General features: G+C 43.2%; 1 protein-coding gene across 1 annotated transcript in view; it reads right to left on the bottom strand.

The window, feature by feature from the left end:
- Positions 1–1,211: 1,211 nt before the first annotated feature.
- Positions 1,212–16,323, bottom strand: part of Exoc4 (exocyst complex component 4) — a 689,148-nt gene continuing 674,036 nt past the window's right edge. Inside the window, exon 18 of the mRNA XM_028768362.1 lies at positions 1,212–3,425. Within this exon, the coding sequence (XP_028624195.1) occupies positions 3,188–3,425 (238 nt within the window). The 3' untranslated portion in view covers positions 1,212–3,187. The remainder of the gene's footprint in view (positions 3,426–16,323) is intronic.

Here is a 16,323-nt window from a genome sequence, read left to right as displayed (position 1 = left end):
TATGTAGTAATTCTATGGAGACTGTGACCGTTTTTTTTCAGGATCCTGGGTTCTGGGGGGGTGTCGAACTCCTGCCGGTTCTCATGTAGAATCTCACCCAGAATCTACAAAGTCTCGGGGTTCTAGACACCTGATCCACCATGATCCAGGATACCCTTACGCAGTCCCACAAGCTTTGTTTCCAGTGCCCTCCTGCTGAGGCTTGTTAGTATTTTTCTTTTTTACTCACAGCAGCCCTTTTTAGGGCGTGGTTATCATGGCAGAATACATCTCTTGTCTATGTATGTATGGCTGTGTATATATGCATGGCTTGTCTATGTATGTATGTATGTATGTATGTATGTATGTATGTATGGCTTGTGTATATATGTATGGCTGGGTTCTCTGTATTTACTCTAATTCTTTCTAGTAATCATTGTTAATGACACAGAATCCTTCTCACAAAACATTACCAAAGTAGAACCCTACTCTGTAGAAACCTTCAGTGTCCCCTGGTTGGTGGCAAGTTCTGAGGTGGCTATGCCACCTGTCATTCCCACTCAATCAGCTACTACATGTGTCACTGGCTTTGACCATTTGGAGAATAAATACCAGTGAATCACCAAAGGTTTATGCTTGAATGCCTCAGACAAAGGCCCCTGTCACCTTTTTCTGTGTAGAACTGGCATTTCTGGTCTGCCACTGTTGTGACAAAACAGAGATCCACTCTCACACATGACCAGAACTATCCTGACCACTCAGAACCGGTGGGGAGGAAAGGGGAAGACAAAGATCTAAGCTGGCAGGGTACAGCCACTACAGAGAAATTTCTAAACCAAAGTGGTCCGCTCCAACAGCTCTCTGCCCCCTCCTGCCATCCCTACTTCTTGGGAGATTTAAAGAACCTTGTTGGGGACGGTGTTCTTTTCTATGATCATCCCCTGTGTGCATTCTATCTCTTACCTGTCAGGATTGTAAACCACACAGTTGTGTAGCCCTCCTTCCTCTTGGAAGATACTGGAAGGCTTTCAGATGGCTCCTTGCCTGACTGCCCTACTCAGGTTTCTAGCTCAGCTTTGGGTATGAACTTTGTTGGGTTTCAAGTCCAGCTCCTAAATGCTAGACAGAAGGGTGTCCTCTCTCTATGTATCTTGCCCAAGCGCAGCAGCACTTGCTACACATGAGGCTCTTAGAAATGTTTGCTGAATAAAGAACACGAGAAAAACAATATATGATATTTAAGCTTCTCAAAACAGTTTTTAATTTTTAGTTATTGCCATCCAGAACAAAGTTGTTAGAAACAGGTGTGAAAATTCCTTCCCTCGGGGTCTGACAGTGACCTTGAATGGCCAGTTCCCTGGCTCTTCTACCCTTGTGTGTTCAAAATGCTTCCTTGTTGATAAACTATTGCTTCCTGTGACCCATGAACCCTGAGTAGCAAGAAGACTTGGGAGCCAGGGCAGTGCAAGATCCACAGGGCCAGGAGCATTGCAGGAGCCTGTATCAGGAAAGAGCAATTCAAAAAAAGGCTTAGCATCTGGGTGTGGTGATGCATAACTTTAATCCCAAGGGGATCTCTGAGTTCAAGGCCAGACCAACCTGGTCTGCAGAGTGAGTTCAGGACAGCCAGGGATACATAGAGAAATCCTATCTTGAAAAACCAAAAGTCAACAAACAGAAAAAAAGACTTCAGTGGCAGCTGCATGGGAAATGTCCTATCCTCCCTGCTCTCAGCTAAGCAGACCTGAGCTGCACTGCTTTATAGGAAATAGCTGCATTGCTTTAATGCTCCCTGAATTTTTCAGTAGTTTCAATGTTTATTATAATACTAAATGATTTACTTTTTCATTGTCAATTTTTTTAAAAATTATTTTTATTTTTGTGTGTCTGTGTACCTGGTGTGTGTGTGAGTGTGTGTGTGTTGGTTTTGGTCAGTGTTTTATCACCGCAACAATAACCAAGTAGAGTAGGCCTTGTCTATGAGGAGTTATTTGAGTTATATTAATTGAGGTTGGAAGTCCCACCCTGACTGTGGGGGAGTCACTCAGTGGACTGAGACCCTGGACCGCATGAAACGGAGGAAGCTAGCTGGACATAGCATCCACTGCTCCATGCTTCCTGAGTGCTGATGCAGAGTGACTGCTGCCTCAGGCTCCTGCTGTCATCCTCCCTCCTGCTGTCACCCTCCCTGCTAGGATGGGCTGTACCTTGTGAGTGTTAGCCAAATAAACCTTCCTTTTTTGAGGTGCTTGTGTTGAGGAGTGTTTTGTCACAGCAACAAGACAAGTCACTAAGACAGTGCATGGGAACATGAGGATGCCCCTTACAACTGACCCTGGTGGTGTGTGAGATGGAAGTTCTTCAACAGCGAGCCACCTTTCTCCCTACTATTTTTAGCAACGGTTTTATGACAATTTTTTAAAACTTTATGTGCATGAGTATTTTTGCCTGCATGTATGTCTGTGCACCAGGTGCATGCAGTACTCCTGGAACCAGAAGAGGGCTTCAGGTCAGATGGAACTGAAGTTACAGAGGGTTATTACCCTCCATGTGTGGGTGTTGAGAATTGAACCCTGGTTCTTTGGAAGGACAGTGCTCTTAACTGGTTTCAATATAGAAGGAATAAAGCAAAAAGGTTGTAAAACCAACCAGCAGCCTGCGAGCAATCCTGCTATAGCGTGCAGTCTGTCCCAGGGTTGGGATAAAGGACTGCTATCTCCCAGCCTTGAAGAGATCTGTTTTGGGTTGGAAAGCCAGCTGAGAAGCACTTACTTGATTTTGGCAATCGAGACAAAGCAATGTGCATACACTTACTACACCAAACTATAAACTGGCAAGGAGAAGACGAGAAAAAGCCCACTGCTTGTGCCACAGGCCTTATTACGTATCTCAGGATGCTCCTAAAACTCAGGTGGCAGTCGGCTTTCCTTCATTTCTTTCTCAGAGTCTAACAACTTGACATGGCCTCCTACCTGTCCCACCCTCATCCCTTGGGAATAGACTAAAGTGGTTGTTAGGAAAATCATTCTGTACTGCAGACTTTCTTAGCATTCATATGGAAAAGCAAAACTAAAGAGAAAAGAATCCACCGTCTACCCACTAAGCATCAGTGTGGACAGAATGCAGTCGCCTCAGGCTATGCTGCGTGGCTAGAGCCTGCAGTTGTGCACACCGTGAACCCCACCCACACCCAGTGCGGTGCACCCCATCACACAGTGGTTATTTTCTTGTCCTTGGTGGCTTGCTTGATGGCAGCCTGCTCACAGATGATCTCCTTGAGTCTCTGCAGCCTGGTGTTCTGGGTGGTCTGGTCCCCCACCCCAGTCTGGCTTCGGTGCAGCAGGGTCAGGGCGTGGATGTACTCTAGCTCTGTGTACTTCACACCCTGGTCCACCACCAGGTTCAGAAGCTCATCCGCTGTGTTGTACAGCATCTCGTAGTACTGCCTGCGGGAGCAAGATGAGCAAGTTCAGTGTGTCCTCCTCCTCCTCCTCCTCCTCCTCCTCCTCCTCCTCATCTGTACATTCTGTTACTGGCACGTCAGTGTGCTTACTTATTTCACAAGCAGCTACTGCTTACCTGGAAGGCAGGCTCTGTCCCACTGAACCTCTTACTCAGTCACTCTCCAATTGTCTTATTGGAGACTCTGGGAAGCATGGCTTTCTTCTCCTAGTAATGGGATAATAATGTTGCTTCCTTCTTAAGGTTATTGTAAGTTTCAGTTATTTTACATAAAGCACTTAGAATGCATACTTCAAAAAGATGAACTCTGACAACAGAAAAGGTAATAGTAACCCAATAACAGTAATAATAGTATCAGGGCAGCTTTGTGTGCCCAGCTTGTTAGTAAAGGGACAGAAAAAGCTCCCCAGGGGTAGGTCACCACCTTCCTTCCAGCTAGCAGGAGGTGTGGGCAACAAAGCAACTCTATACCTCACAATGGCTGGCTTAGAAACCCCCATTCCTGTGTAGGGTCTTGAGTAGTTTGTTTCTTCTTCATTAGGAATATCTTGGTGAAAGAAAAAACAAAAACCAAAAAACCTTCTTAAAAATCTCATATTTCATAGGAGAAGGAAGCCATCTTTGAGCACGGCAATACATTTCTTTTCTTTTGTCCCTTTCTCCATTTATTTATTTATTTATTTATTTATTTATTTATTTATTTATTTATTTTACTTTACATCCAGATCGAGGTCCCCCTCCCTCTTTACATGGTTCATCCCTTCTCCCCTTCTCCTCTGAAAAAGAGGAGGCCCCCTCTGGGTACCAACCCACCCTGGCATCTCAAGTCACTGCAGGACTAGGTACATCCTCTCCCACAGAGGCCAGACAATAAAGCCCAGTTAGGGGAACAGGATCCATAGGCAAGCAACAGTCAGGGCGATCCCTGACTCCAATTGTTGGGGGAACCCACATGAAGACCAAGCCACACATTTGCTACATATATGGAGGGGTAGGAAGAGGCTAGGTCCTTGTATGCTCTTTGGTTGGTGGTTCAGTCTCTGGGAGTTCCCAAAGGTCCAGGTTACTTGTCTCTGTTGGTCTTCTTGTGGGTTCCCATCTCCTCTGGGCTCCTCAATCTTTCCCTCAACTCTTCCCACAAGGTTCCCCCAACTCCATCTAATGTTTGCCACGAGTCTTGGCATCTGTTTTGGTCAGCTGCTGGGTGTAGCCTCTCAGAGGACAGTTTTGCTAGGCTCCTGTCTGTAAACATAACAGAGTGGTCCATGTAGAACTACCTGGGGGTCAGGAGGAGGATGGAGTTTGGGAGCTTCACACCCTGGACTATAAGTGTCAGAGGTTTCAAGCCAGGGTCTTTGGAAGGAGTGTAATTACTAAACCACTCCCACCTCTAGAATGCCCAGGGCCTAGAAGCCGAAGCTACTACAGAGGCGGCAAATGGTTTATGATACTTTTCACTGAGATGAAGCAAAATGAATTGGAGTTCTTCACACTATGATATTGATATTTTCATCATTTATCTTAAAAAGCAACACTGAACCCATCGACTCAGATGAAACTGGATTTCTTTTGAGAAGTCTGATGAATTGTTTCCAGGGAGACTGGCTGGTTTTCTACAGAGACTGCCATTCCTCGCTGGGAGTAAACAAGACAAAGATGCCTGGAACTCTAGCCCTGGACCTTTTGTGGTGTTGAGTGACAGAGGGTGCAGAATTTAAGTACTTAACGTTGCAATATCCTCCGTGCATTGATGACCTTTATAAACCCCCAAATGACACTCTGAAGGCAACAGAGAGACTAAAGGAGTTCTCAAGAGCCTCAGATGACAGTGCACCAGAATTGCAAAGTTTAGTTATTAAACAAAATTGACAGGTAACTGATGGCATATTTTCTATAGTTAGGGGAAAATTCCCGTATAACCATGATGATACATTAGATCATAAAGAAACATAAATATTTAAAGACAGAATGAAATGCATTTATCTTCGAGAAAGCTACCTTACCCTGTAGCGAAGCCTAATAAATGTGTAGAATGGCTGATGTGGAGGTGGGCAGGGGCTACAAGATACCCTAAGGAGAAAGAGGGAGAATGCCCCAATCTGTGCAATGAAAATGAGCTTCTATGATAAACAGTGACAGACTGAAATAAAATCATGGAACCCAACAGGAGTAAATAATTGATGGGTATGTACTGAGACTTCAGGAGAATAAAAGCAGGGTTTTTATTATCAAGCATTAAAACAGCAGCCATAGCTTCCAGGGAACCCCAGCTTAGGGCAGATGGCATTGTATGTGGCTGCTTGTGTTACATTAGTGAACACACATGTGCTTTAGATGTTTTCCAGCTCAGGCCTTGTACATTTAGAGGCCAGCTGTGGACTGAGTAGCCTGTACTGAGGACAAAAGGAGTTGGGCTTCATCCCAAGAATGTGAGTGGAACATTCTATGACCAAGCGTGTGCCTGCCCATGCTTCCCCTTGCTCTTTGCTGCATGTCTTTGGTAGCATTTCCCAAAGTATCATGAGTAGACAAAGTGTCTTAGTGACCTTTCTCATTCTGTAATTAAACACTATGACCAAAAGTGACTTGTGGAGGAAGACTTGACTTTAGCATATGGTTTTGGTGTGAAGCCACACTACATTCTCAGTGCAAGCAGGCAGGCACATGTGTATATACAAATTGCTTGAGCCTTTTGCTTTTAGTGTTAGGATCTTCTGACTTCTCTTTGAAAGCTTTTTATACATTTTACACAGAAGGGTCAGGAAGAGCTTTAGTCAACACCATCCACCTCCCATTCTGGCATGCTCAGTCCATGTCTCCATTGTGACTGAGGTGCTGCAAATGGTTTTAGGTTTCCTGTAGAAAAAATCGAGGGGAGAATGCCCCCTAAAGCCATCTCTTCCCCCCCACCCCCATGGCAAGTTTTCCTGGGCCTACAGTCCTTCATAGCAGGTCTATGTGCAGGTGACATTCAGGAAGGCCTGCTGGGGGCTGGCTTGAATCCATGGGTATACCTTTATCATCTGCCTTGTTTTACTTGGTGAACTTAAGAGTTCAAGGTTCATTTCTAAATGGTTTTTAAATAGGTACCCTGGGTATCTGGGGGCATTAGTGCCAGTACCCCCAGTCCAAAATCCTTATAAAATAGCATAGTATTTGCATAAGACTTGTACAGTCCTCCTCTGCATTTTAGTATTTTATTTTTTGAGATAGGCTCTCACTATGTAGCTCTCCCTGGCAGGCCTGGAACTCATTCTGTAAATCAGGTTGGCCTTGAATTTACAGAGACCTGCCTGCTTCTGTCTCCCTATACTGGGCTCTTTCATACATTTTAAAATTCTGTCTAGATTATGTAAAATACTCAGCACCATGTAAACACACTGTTATATTACAGTGTTGTGGGGATAATGATAAAATACAGTCTGCACATATTTTTTTTTTCCTGAATACTTTTGATCTTTGGTTGTCTAAAACCATAGAAGTCAGGATCTGTGGTAAGAACCTGTGCATAGATTTGGCTAATGTACACAGGTATGAGCTCTTTCTGTGTTTTGGGACTGTATTTACTGTAGTAATATTTAACAACTTTAACTTGTAAATACATCTGTGTATTCAATCATCTGAAATAGGTATCACAATTCACACTGTACACAGAAGCAGCTCAGCTGTAGAACATGAGTGACTTGCTGCCTTGGGTCTCAAACTAAACGATTTCAAGATCTAAACGTCCTCCAAAGCCAAGGTAATGGAGAATGAAAGTGTAAAAAGCAAAAGAACGAAGTGCAAATACTGTCTGTGTATAGCTGAGTAACTTTGGCTGTGTTTTGGTATAACTGAACAAAATTCTGAGACTAAGTCACCCAGCTCTGACTTCTGCTGGGGCAGAGTGAGCCTGCCCTGTGGCAGTTCACACTTTGTTTAGACAAACCTCACAGTTGTGGCTGAATAGCTCCCTATGGACCTGAAATCCAGGGCTCCAAACTTAAACTTTAGAGCTTAACTTTTTCATTTTGTTACTACTTTAGTTTTCCCTGTTTGTCTGTCCAAGGTAATGGATGAGGTAAGCATTCTTTTTAAAAGTTGGTTGCATTTCTGATTTATTACTTCCTTGAGGAGGGGGATAATCATGTGTTCTCGATGTGGTGCTTTAGAAAGGGGAATTCTCACACACTGTTGGTGGGGGTGGAAATTAGTACAGCCGTCGTGGAAGGCAGTAGATCTAGAGTAGATATAGAGTTAAAACACACAGAACTCTCATGTGACCCAGTAGTCCCACTCTGGGCTCTGTATCTAAAGGAAATAAGGTCATTATATTAAATAGATACTTGCACTTTCTTCTTTATTGTATTCACAATAGCCAAGATATGGAATTAATTACAGAGCTTATCACTGAATGTGGGAATAAGGAAACTATGGTGTGTGTACCTAACAGGCTGTTACACAAGGAAGAATGAGGGCCTGGCATGAAAAGCTGACCTGAATCTACCATTATTTGAGATGACTCACTAGGTAAAAAGGTGCTTGCTTCCAACCATGGTGACCAGAGTTGAACTCCTGGAACTTATGTGGTGGAAAGAAAGAACTGGCTTCTACCAGTTGTCCTTTGACCATTATCTGCTCACTGTGGCTAAGTGTGTGTCTGCAGGTTGGATACTGCTTTTCTAAAATGTTTAGAACCAGAAATGTTTTGCTTCAGTTGACTTCATTTTGGAGACTAATGCTTAATAGTGAGATAGCTTGCCTAGTCTAAATTAATGTTTCCTACAGATCTGCTATGGTGTGGCTTGGCCTGAGGTCCTCTCCAAAGGTCCTTTGTGTAAGGAGGCTTTGTCCTCATGATGGCAGCATGGGGAGTGGTAGGCCAGGTCTGTGTCAGGTTCTTGGGTCCCTGGTGGTGCAGCCCTCTGAAGGGACTGCTGATTTGAAAAGAGAGGCTACCGTTATGAGTGATGGATCTGGGGTAGTCCTTACCAGCAATCAGAGTATGCAGGTACAGTATGTGTGAACTTGTAAAATGAAGCTCTTGTCCTCAAGAGTAATTTGCCTCAAGTATTTCATTATAGTAACAAAAAGCTGGCTCTTACAGCACCTTATGTGGAAGGAAAGTTTCTGCAATATTTTAGTGGGCATGCAGTTTGACTGGAAATCCTTGTATGAGGTCAGAGAAGGTTTTCCACTTGTGGCATTAGGTTGCTACACAAAAGATTTGGGAGTTTAGAACATTTTAGGCTTCAGATTTCACATTAGGGCAGTTTAACCTACAACTGGATATTCAAGCACTTTAATGAAGACCCCAGTAGTACAGGGCAACTAAATGGTAGGTGAAACACCGAGCTCTTGTTTTCTTCACCTCCTTAATGGCCCATTCAATAATAAGCATGGAAATGTGAAGAAGAAGAGAATGGGACTGATTGAGCCATAACCGGATGCTCATCCCATATATAACAGGGGCACCTACAGCAGGGAGACTCAGACAAGTAAGGAGACAGCTAAGCCAAGGCTCTGCTTGTTTTGTATGCCTTCTTAACTGGCTTGGTGCCTTTTGACAAATGTTGTCTTTTACCTGGACGCTGGCTTCCCGTGTGAAAGCCCGAGGGGCTCTAGTTGGTGCTCTTTAGGCACTGGTGGTAGCTTTGGATTTTTACACTGGCACAAAGTCCCCTGACTGGTCCTTTCACGTCACGGAGCTACACCGGGTTCACTGATGCTAACTGTTGCCGAGCAATGTCAGGCAAGTGCTAAGCAATTGATCTGCAAACATTATGAACAAGTATAATCTTAGCTCAGACCAATAATAAAGCAGATGATAATCCTGTGTATCAGAAGAATAAATTAGTGTATTAAAATATAATATAATTGTTCTTATTTGTCTTCTCCTTCAAAGAGCTTAGAGTTTATTACGAACATGATTGAAAATTTTAATTTGAAACACAGCAAAGTTCTTTCCATTTCAGAAATGAGAAAAGTCAGGAAAAAACTAAATAAGTTTCAGGCATCTGATGGCAGGTTGAGATGAGTATTTTATGTTGGGATGGTTTTTAATACTTTTAGCAGATTACACTGGTTTTTGTTTTGGGCAGGCTGCTGCAGAATGGATTTTAGAAAAGACCTTGCCCATATTCTCTCAGCTGATGACATAGATAGTCATTTCACAGGAGGCATGGTGGGAAATTTTGTGCTTTCAAGGTTTGCTTTGTCTTTCTGGTGGCTCAGTTACTTGCATTTCTGTTTTTCACCCCATTCATCAATGTTGAAATAACTGGGTAAGATTTAGCTCAGGGGTATAGCATTTTCTGAAGTGTGAGACCTGAAGCCAGACCCCAAGGCACCCCAAAGTTGGGGTAGAGGAGGGCAGATAAGCAGTTACTTATCCTTATTCTGGAGTGACCACACTTTCACAATTCTGGGGTGTTGCTACTGGAAACTTCAAAAGTTCCAGGCAGCTGTGCTCACCCCTCTCAGGACTGTATCTTCTCTCTGCACTTCTGGTGGGCAGTTGCAGCCAGAGCCTGCCTTTATTTCTCTTCAGAAAGTGCAGTTGCTTAAAACAAAAGAATTCCACTGATGACAGTCCATCAGTCATCAGGGATGAGTCCGTCCCTGTTGCTGCTGAAATGACGGCAGTGTTCCTGTTACAGTCGTTGAGATGCAAAGAGAATGTCTCTCTGTGCTCTTAGCTGGCAACTTCGTCCTCACTCTGCTTTTAGAATACATTCTAAATTTATAAATATCCAAGGTTGAAATTCCCACTCCAACAACTTAAGGATTTACATGCCATTCTCCACCATATCAGATAATTTTTTAAATTAAGGTTTCTACAACAGGGCTAGAGGCCAATTTGTATTTTAAATTCAGTACAATTAAAACTGTATCTCTTTGGTCTAGTCCTGCCTTTGGTCAGAGCCTGTTTATACGAATAATTATTTACTACATTAAGAAGTCAGCTCAAGTCCTTCTCCTATTCTGAAGGTTTTAATAAATATTGATCAGGACCATTTTTGTTTGCACTTGCCAAAGCAATTCTGATGGATTCATCATCTGATGTTATCAAATAATGAAATATGAAAGAGTGAATAGAATTACCCTCTTGTTCTGTGATTTTTTATTTAGGGCCTTCATTTTACTTTCATAATTGTGTTTGTCTCATACTTCTGTAAATGTTCTTTTGATTACCAAAAGGTGAGCCTGGGTTAAGGAGAGTGATGCTGTGCTGAATAGCAGTTTAGAGTCTTTTCAATTAAAAAACTTTATCGGATAGCACTTTGGAGAGTTTTCAATTTTGAAAAATAATTTATCTGATATCACAGGGTGAAAAAAGGCACATAGTATATTGCCCTCTGGCAGTAACAAAGCCTCAGATTGTTTATTAATTAGTAAGAATCTTAAATTATATATTATCTATATTTCATAGACTAGAAATCTGGAGGCAACTGCTGGTGTAAGCTGAAAAATAATTCAGAGGCCCTGTGGCCCTTTCATCTTTAAGTAAAGCAAAGGAAACACTAACTTCCCAATAGATAATGCAAAGTGCTGCTTCAAAGAGAGACCTGACCTTGGTACCAATGCTGAGCCATCCAGAAATGCTATAAGTGACAACTTCACGTGGAAGGCATGCTCCTTGGCCTCAAGAAATTCTCTTATTTGCTCTTTAAAAATAACATCTTGTTTAGGCCTAGGTCAAAGGTGTCCATGGCAGAAGTCAAATGTTTACATTGAAAGCCAAGCTAAGCCAGGATTGCAGTCTATCCATTGGCCTGGACCATTCCTCATGTATTGAGATTTGAGAAATGATAGAAGAGTACGGGAGCCATGGACATGAGACAAAAACCAGGGCTTGGCGCTAAGACCGGCTAGTGTTGAGGGTGGGATGGGAGAGTGAAAGGGTGAATTTGCATGGAATTGCTTGGCTTTGCTCAGAAACCACTCTTTGTGTCAAAGAGACCGAGGTAATGGCTTGATTATAGCAGCTGACAGTTATGGCAATTCCATTCCAACACACAACTGTGGAGACAGGCTGGATGAGGGTGAGGGTGAGGGGGTGCTTTACTGAAACCCATTCTCTGCTACTCAGGCAGCATTTGTTGGACTCTTACAGGACACTAACTCAGCCTTTCCTTTCTATTTAGAAATCTCAACACTTGTCAATATTGTTAGGGGTTTTCTCCATTTAGTACCAACAAAGATCATGTATTTCATCATTAAAAATTACAAGACTGGCAGTGGGTCTGGTGGCATACACTTGTAATCGCCTGGTAGAGGCAGGAAGACCAGTAGTTCTGACTTTCTTGAGACTATCTAAAACTCGCCCGCACACACACACATGCATGTGGAGGGAGGGAGAGAGAGGGAAAGGGAGAGGCAGAGGGGTATGTGTGGGGGGGGAAGAGGCTAAAGGAAACCCAGCTGCCTCTGAAATCCATGACTATTTGAGAAGTGTAAGCATATGCAAATCACCAGGTCCCAATAGCAAACACTTGAGGGTGTATTAACTAAATGCTTAGGTTATTTATGAAGGAGAGAAAACCTAAATAAACCAAAGCTACAAAATGGGCCACCTGAGATTCAAGGACATGTGACTCAGGATGGATGTCAATTAGGAAAGTAATGGAGTAAAGAGGACGGAGCTAATGGAAGTATGTACAGTATCCAGCAGGGCTTAATTAAAGACCGAAGATTCTGACAGGTGTGATGGATAGCTGTGGGAACTGTGAATTTGGTGGGTGAAAAGACCACTGTGGGTGATACATATTTGGCTGTCAGCAAACTGTTTGATATACTAAGTCTAAAAGTTGTAGCTAGCAAAATGCATTTATTCTGAATGGCTACCCCTGACAGGACACAGGCAGAAAGCCCAACAAAGGGTAATGTTAAAAGCAAGTCAACAATTTCAGAGAAGGAAGCATCTATCGAATACTAAGGACACTGGCTTTACAACTGATCTCACTTAATGCCTTAATTAGTGTGCAGGAAGATAAGCGAGCAGTGGAAAGGGCAAATGTTAGTAAACTGGGCAGGGCTGTGAACGGCAATAAAGAAGAAATAACATAATGGTCTCTAGAGAATTTAGAACAAATCATTACAAAAGAAGGTCCGTCTTAGAAAGGTCCACATGACCACGGCAGGAGAGTTCTAACCTCCTGCCCTCAAAGGCTGGGAGGAAGTGAGAGCAGTCCTGGAAACCAGTCTGGCCAGGGCTGGTGGGGAAGCCAGGGCTATAAACACAAGGACCAGTTTTAGGGCAAAGAAGCGATGGCAACCCTTTCTTTGATGCACTTCATAGCTCTTTTTCATTTTATTTCATAAGCCAAGTTTAAAAAGCTCAGAAAGGAACATCAAATCAGAGCAAAGGGACAAAGGATTGGGGAATCAATTAAAAGAGATTTAGTTCAGTTTCTGTTCAAATGTCAACCTACAAATAAGTGAGGTTTCCTCTCTCTGGCCTCATTGTCACAAAAATATATGTTAGTACATATTTTCACATCTTTCCTTGTATACATTCAGAGAACTAGAAACCTGGGGTAGGACACTGCTGAAGGTCACCAGTAGCCTGGCTTGTCTGACTTTGGACAGATACTGTGGGAACAGCTGTTAGTCTTTCTGATACTTCTCCTCTTCTCAGGAAGAGGAATAGTAACACGGAGTGAGATGATTAACAGCATGAGCTGCACTGTCAGGTGTCACAAGCATTTATATAGAAATACAAACACACGATCCTCCATCATTGCTCACACCAAGGAGGTATGGAGAGGGAAGGAGGGAAAAAGAAGCTAGGCAGGAAGCTGGTGCCAGATGTGAGAGACCTGAGGGTCATACAAAGTCATTCCTAGGTAGGGGGAAGGGAAGTGAGGAGGCAAGTTTAAGGACTGAGTATCTTTTAGCTTGTCTACATTATTAAAATAGTTATAATCTATTAGTATCAGAACTTAATAAAAGAAGAGATTTCAACATTCACAAACAGAAAGGAAAAAAATTTCTCACCACAAAAGGCTAAACATCTCACCATATAAGAAACTCACAAATTCACTACTTGTCATTAGTTTCCTGACTTTTCTGTGGGAAACTGACTGCCCAGCTTCAGGTTACAAGGCCCAGGTGGTTTGAGGCCAAGCCTGTAGTAGTGAAGATGGAGAATCTACAGACAGAAGATTTCAGAAAGAAGTCAACCTGTCTCAGAGGCCTCTTCAGCTACAGCAAGGGTGGGGCTCCTAAGAGAAAGAGCCTCAGACTGTTGATGACGCAGTTTCTCTCTGTCAATCAGATCATATGGAAGCTTCCTCACAACTTTAAGTCCTGGAACTTAGAGTTCAGCAAAATCAATGTCTAAGAAAGAGAAAGGTACTGGTACCTCAGCAGAGACTATTGTCGCCAATTTCTTTCATTACTGGGCACAACACATGCTTGGACTGTGTCCAGGCAGGACACGGAAAGCTGGCAGTAAGAATACAGGAAATAGAAGACTATCTTTTCTCATATGTCCCTCTTACCCAGCACCTCAACTGATCTTGCTAAAATGTGTGAGGGACAGTTGTCATTCGCAGAGCATAAACAAGGAGACTACGGCCTCAGTTATCACCGACAACTATATAAGGAAGCTTGAACGTTAACTTAGTGAACGTGCTGACTAGAGCGAAAACTGTCCTCAGAGGCTCACGTATTTAAATATCTAGTTCCCGCTGTCAGTGCTGTTGGGGGAGGTTATGGAACTTTTAGGAAGTAGGGCCTAGCTGGAGGATGTTGGTTCCTTGCTTGGCCTCCCACTGTTCCTGGTGTGCTGCTGAATGGGATCACTGTGGCATGCTGTCCCTGCCATTGTGGAAGCTAACCCTCTGGAACTGAAAACCAGAATAAACTCGTTCTTCCCTAAGTTGTTCTTGGTCACAGTATTTTTTATGAGAGCAGCAAAAGGTAACTGATATAGGGAATAAGTAACGGGACAGAGGTAACATTTTCAGTTAGCCAGAATCCAAACCCTCCTGCACTGCCTAGTTTTATGTCAACTTGACACAAGCTAGCCATCAGAGAGGAAGGAGCCTCAAGTGAGAAAATGCCTCCTTAAGATCCGGCTCTAAGGTGCTTTCTTAATTAGACATTTACTGGGAGGGCCCAGCCATTGTGGTCATCCCTGGGCTGGTGCTCCTGGGTTCTATAAGAAAGCAGGTTGAGCAAGCCATGAGGAACAAGCCAGCAAGCAGCACTGCTCCATGGCCTGCTTGTGTTCCTGTTCTGACTTCCTTCAAGGATGAACAATGTGGAAACATAAGATAAATAAACCTTTTTCTTTCTGTTGCTTTGGCCATGGTGTCTCATCACAGCAATGGTAATGCTAACTAAGACACCTCCCAAGTTTCTACTGAATCTCTAGAAACTTTTGGAAGTTCTGGTAACTGAGGAATCATTTCACAGAAGAAGTGATGGATGTAGGAGTTTTGGTGTAGAATTGGGATTTGAATCTGGATAGAGTGTCTGGAGGGAAACAAAATATAGCACATAAGAGTACCCAAAGGAAAATACATTTTAGGAGTCATGGGTGAGGTGGGGTGTACCTCTTTGAAGAATAGAATGACAATTTATTTTAAAAGGACCTTTTTTTTTTTTTACACAAAAAGACTAATATCAGGATTTTTCATAGACCCTCTTAAGTCTATATATAAAAGGGCCTTTGAAGGTAGAAAATGTACATAGCATTTGCCCTCCTTCTATAGAAAGAGGCCAACTGTGAGGAAGTGTGAACAATCTGCATGCCTCTGTTTACCTGCCCTAGGCCCTTACTATGGCCCTGGGACACACCTATTTTTTTTCAAAGAATAAAGCTAATTTAGAAATAAAACCTTAGTTTCTTTCAGAAATAACTTAGAATTAGTGAAGAGCAACCAAGGCATGAAATTTAATACAAGAAATAACATTTTTATTGGAGTTAAAAAATAACCGGCAGGTAAGGGGACTTCGGAGAGGCCAGCACAGGGTTACAGGGCTGTCTGTCCAGGCTCCCCTCTGACTCTGGCACGCATGATCCAGGAGGGAAGTTGATGTGTAGCCTGCCTACCACACTATGATTGCAAGAGATCTCTGGTGTTGGAAGGGAAGCTGGGGGCAAAAGCAAGGGGGCAACACAAAGGCTGGGCAGCTGCTCAGAGCATCAGAGAGATGTAAGTCTGTGTGTGGAGAGCTCAAGTGTTTAGTGAGAGCAACTTTACTTCCCCTGGGCATCAACGGTAATGAAAGGAGGGAACCCACGTGCACGGCTGGCTGAGACGGGCTTGCTCCAAGCCTGTGTGGGGCAGGCAGCTGGGCCTGACTGCTATGCCCTGCATGTGGATACACACAGAACAAACAAAAGAGCACTGAGCAAAACAGAAAATACCTGGTTTGAGATGCCTAGGAAGGGCCGAAAGGAGGCTTCAGGGGGTGATTTGGTGTTCAGTACTTTTATCCTGATGATGCTCACCAGGGGACATTCACATCCCAAGATATAAATCAAGCTGTATACTTCACATTTGTGCATTCTACTCATGTATGTTATATTACCATAAAAACATGGTACCAGGGTCTGGCACCATGGTTCAGTGGTAGAGCACCTGCTTACCATACAGGAGGCTAAGGGTTCAATCCTTAGTACCAAACAGCAACAACCAACCAGATAAACTCCCCAACAACAAAAAAACAATTCAAAACATGGTTTCACATGCCTCTAATCTTAGCACATGGGAAGAATTAGGAGTTGAAGGTTGGCTGCATTGCAAGTTCAAGGCCAGTCTGGGTTATATCAGGTGGCCTTGCCTCAAACAAAATAAAACAACACAACCCACCTCCTCCCCCCCAAAAAAACCCCCCACAATCAACCAAACACACACACACACACACACACACACACACACACACACA

Source organism: Grammomys surdaster, unplaced genomic scaffold, assembly GCF_004785775.1.
Source record: "Grammomys surdaster isolate TR1022 unplaced genomic scaffold, NIH_TR_1.0 186, whole genome shotgun sequence".
In the NCBI taxonomy this organism is placed as follows: Eukaryota; Metazoa; Chordata; class Mammalia; order Rodentia; family Muridae; genus Grammomys; species Grammomys surdaster.
Note: the sequence above shows the minus strand (reverse complement) of the source record. Positions and strands in the feature narration are given on the sequence as shown.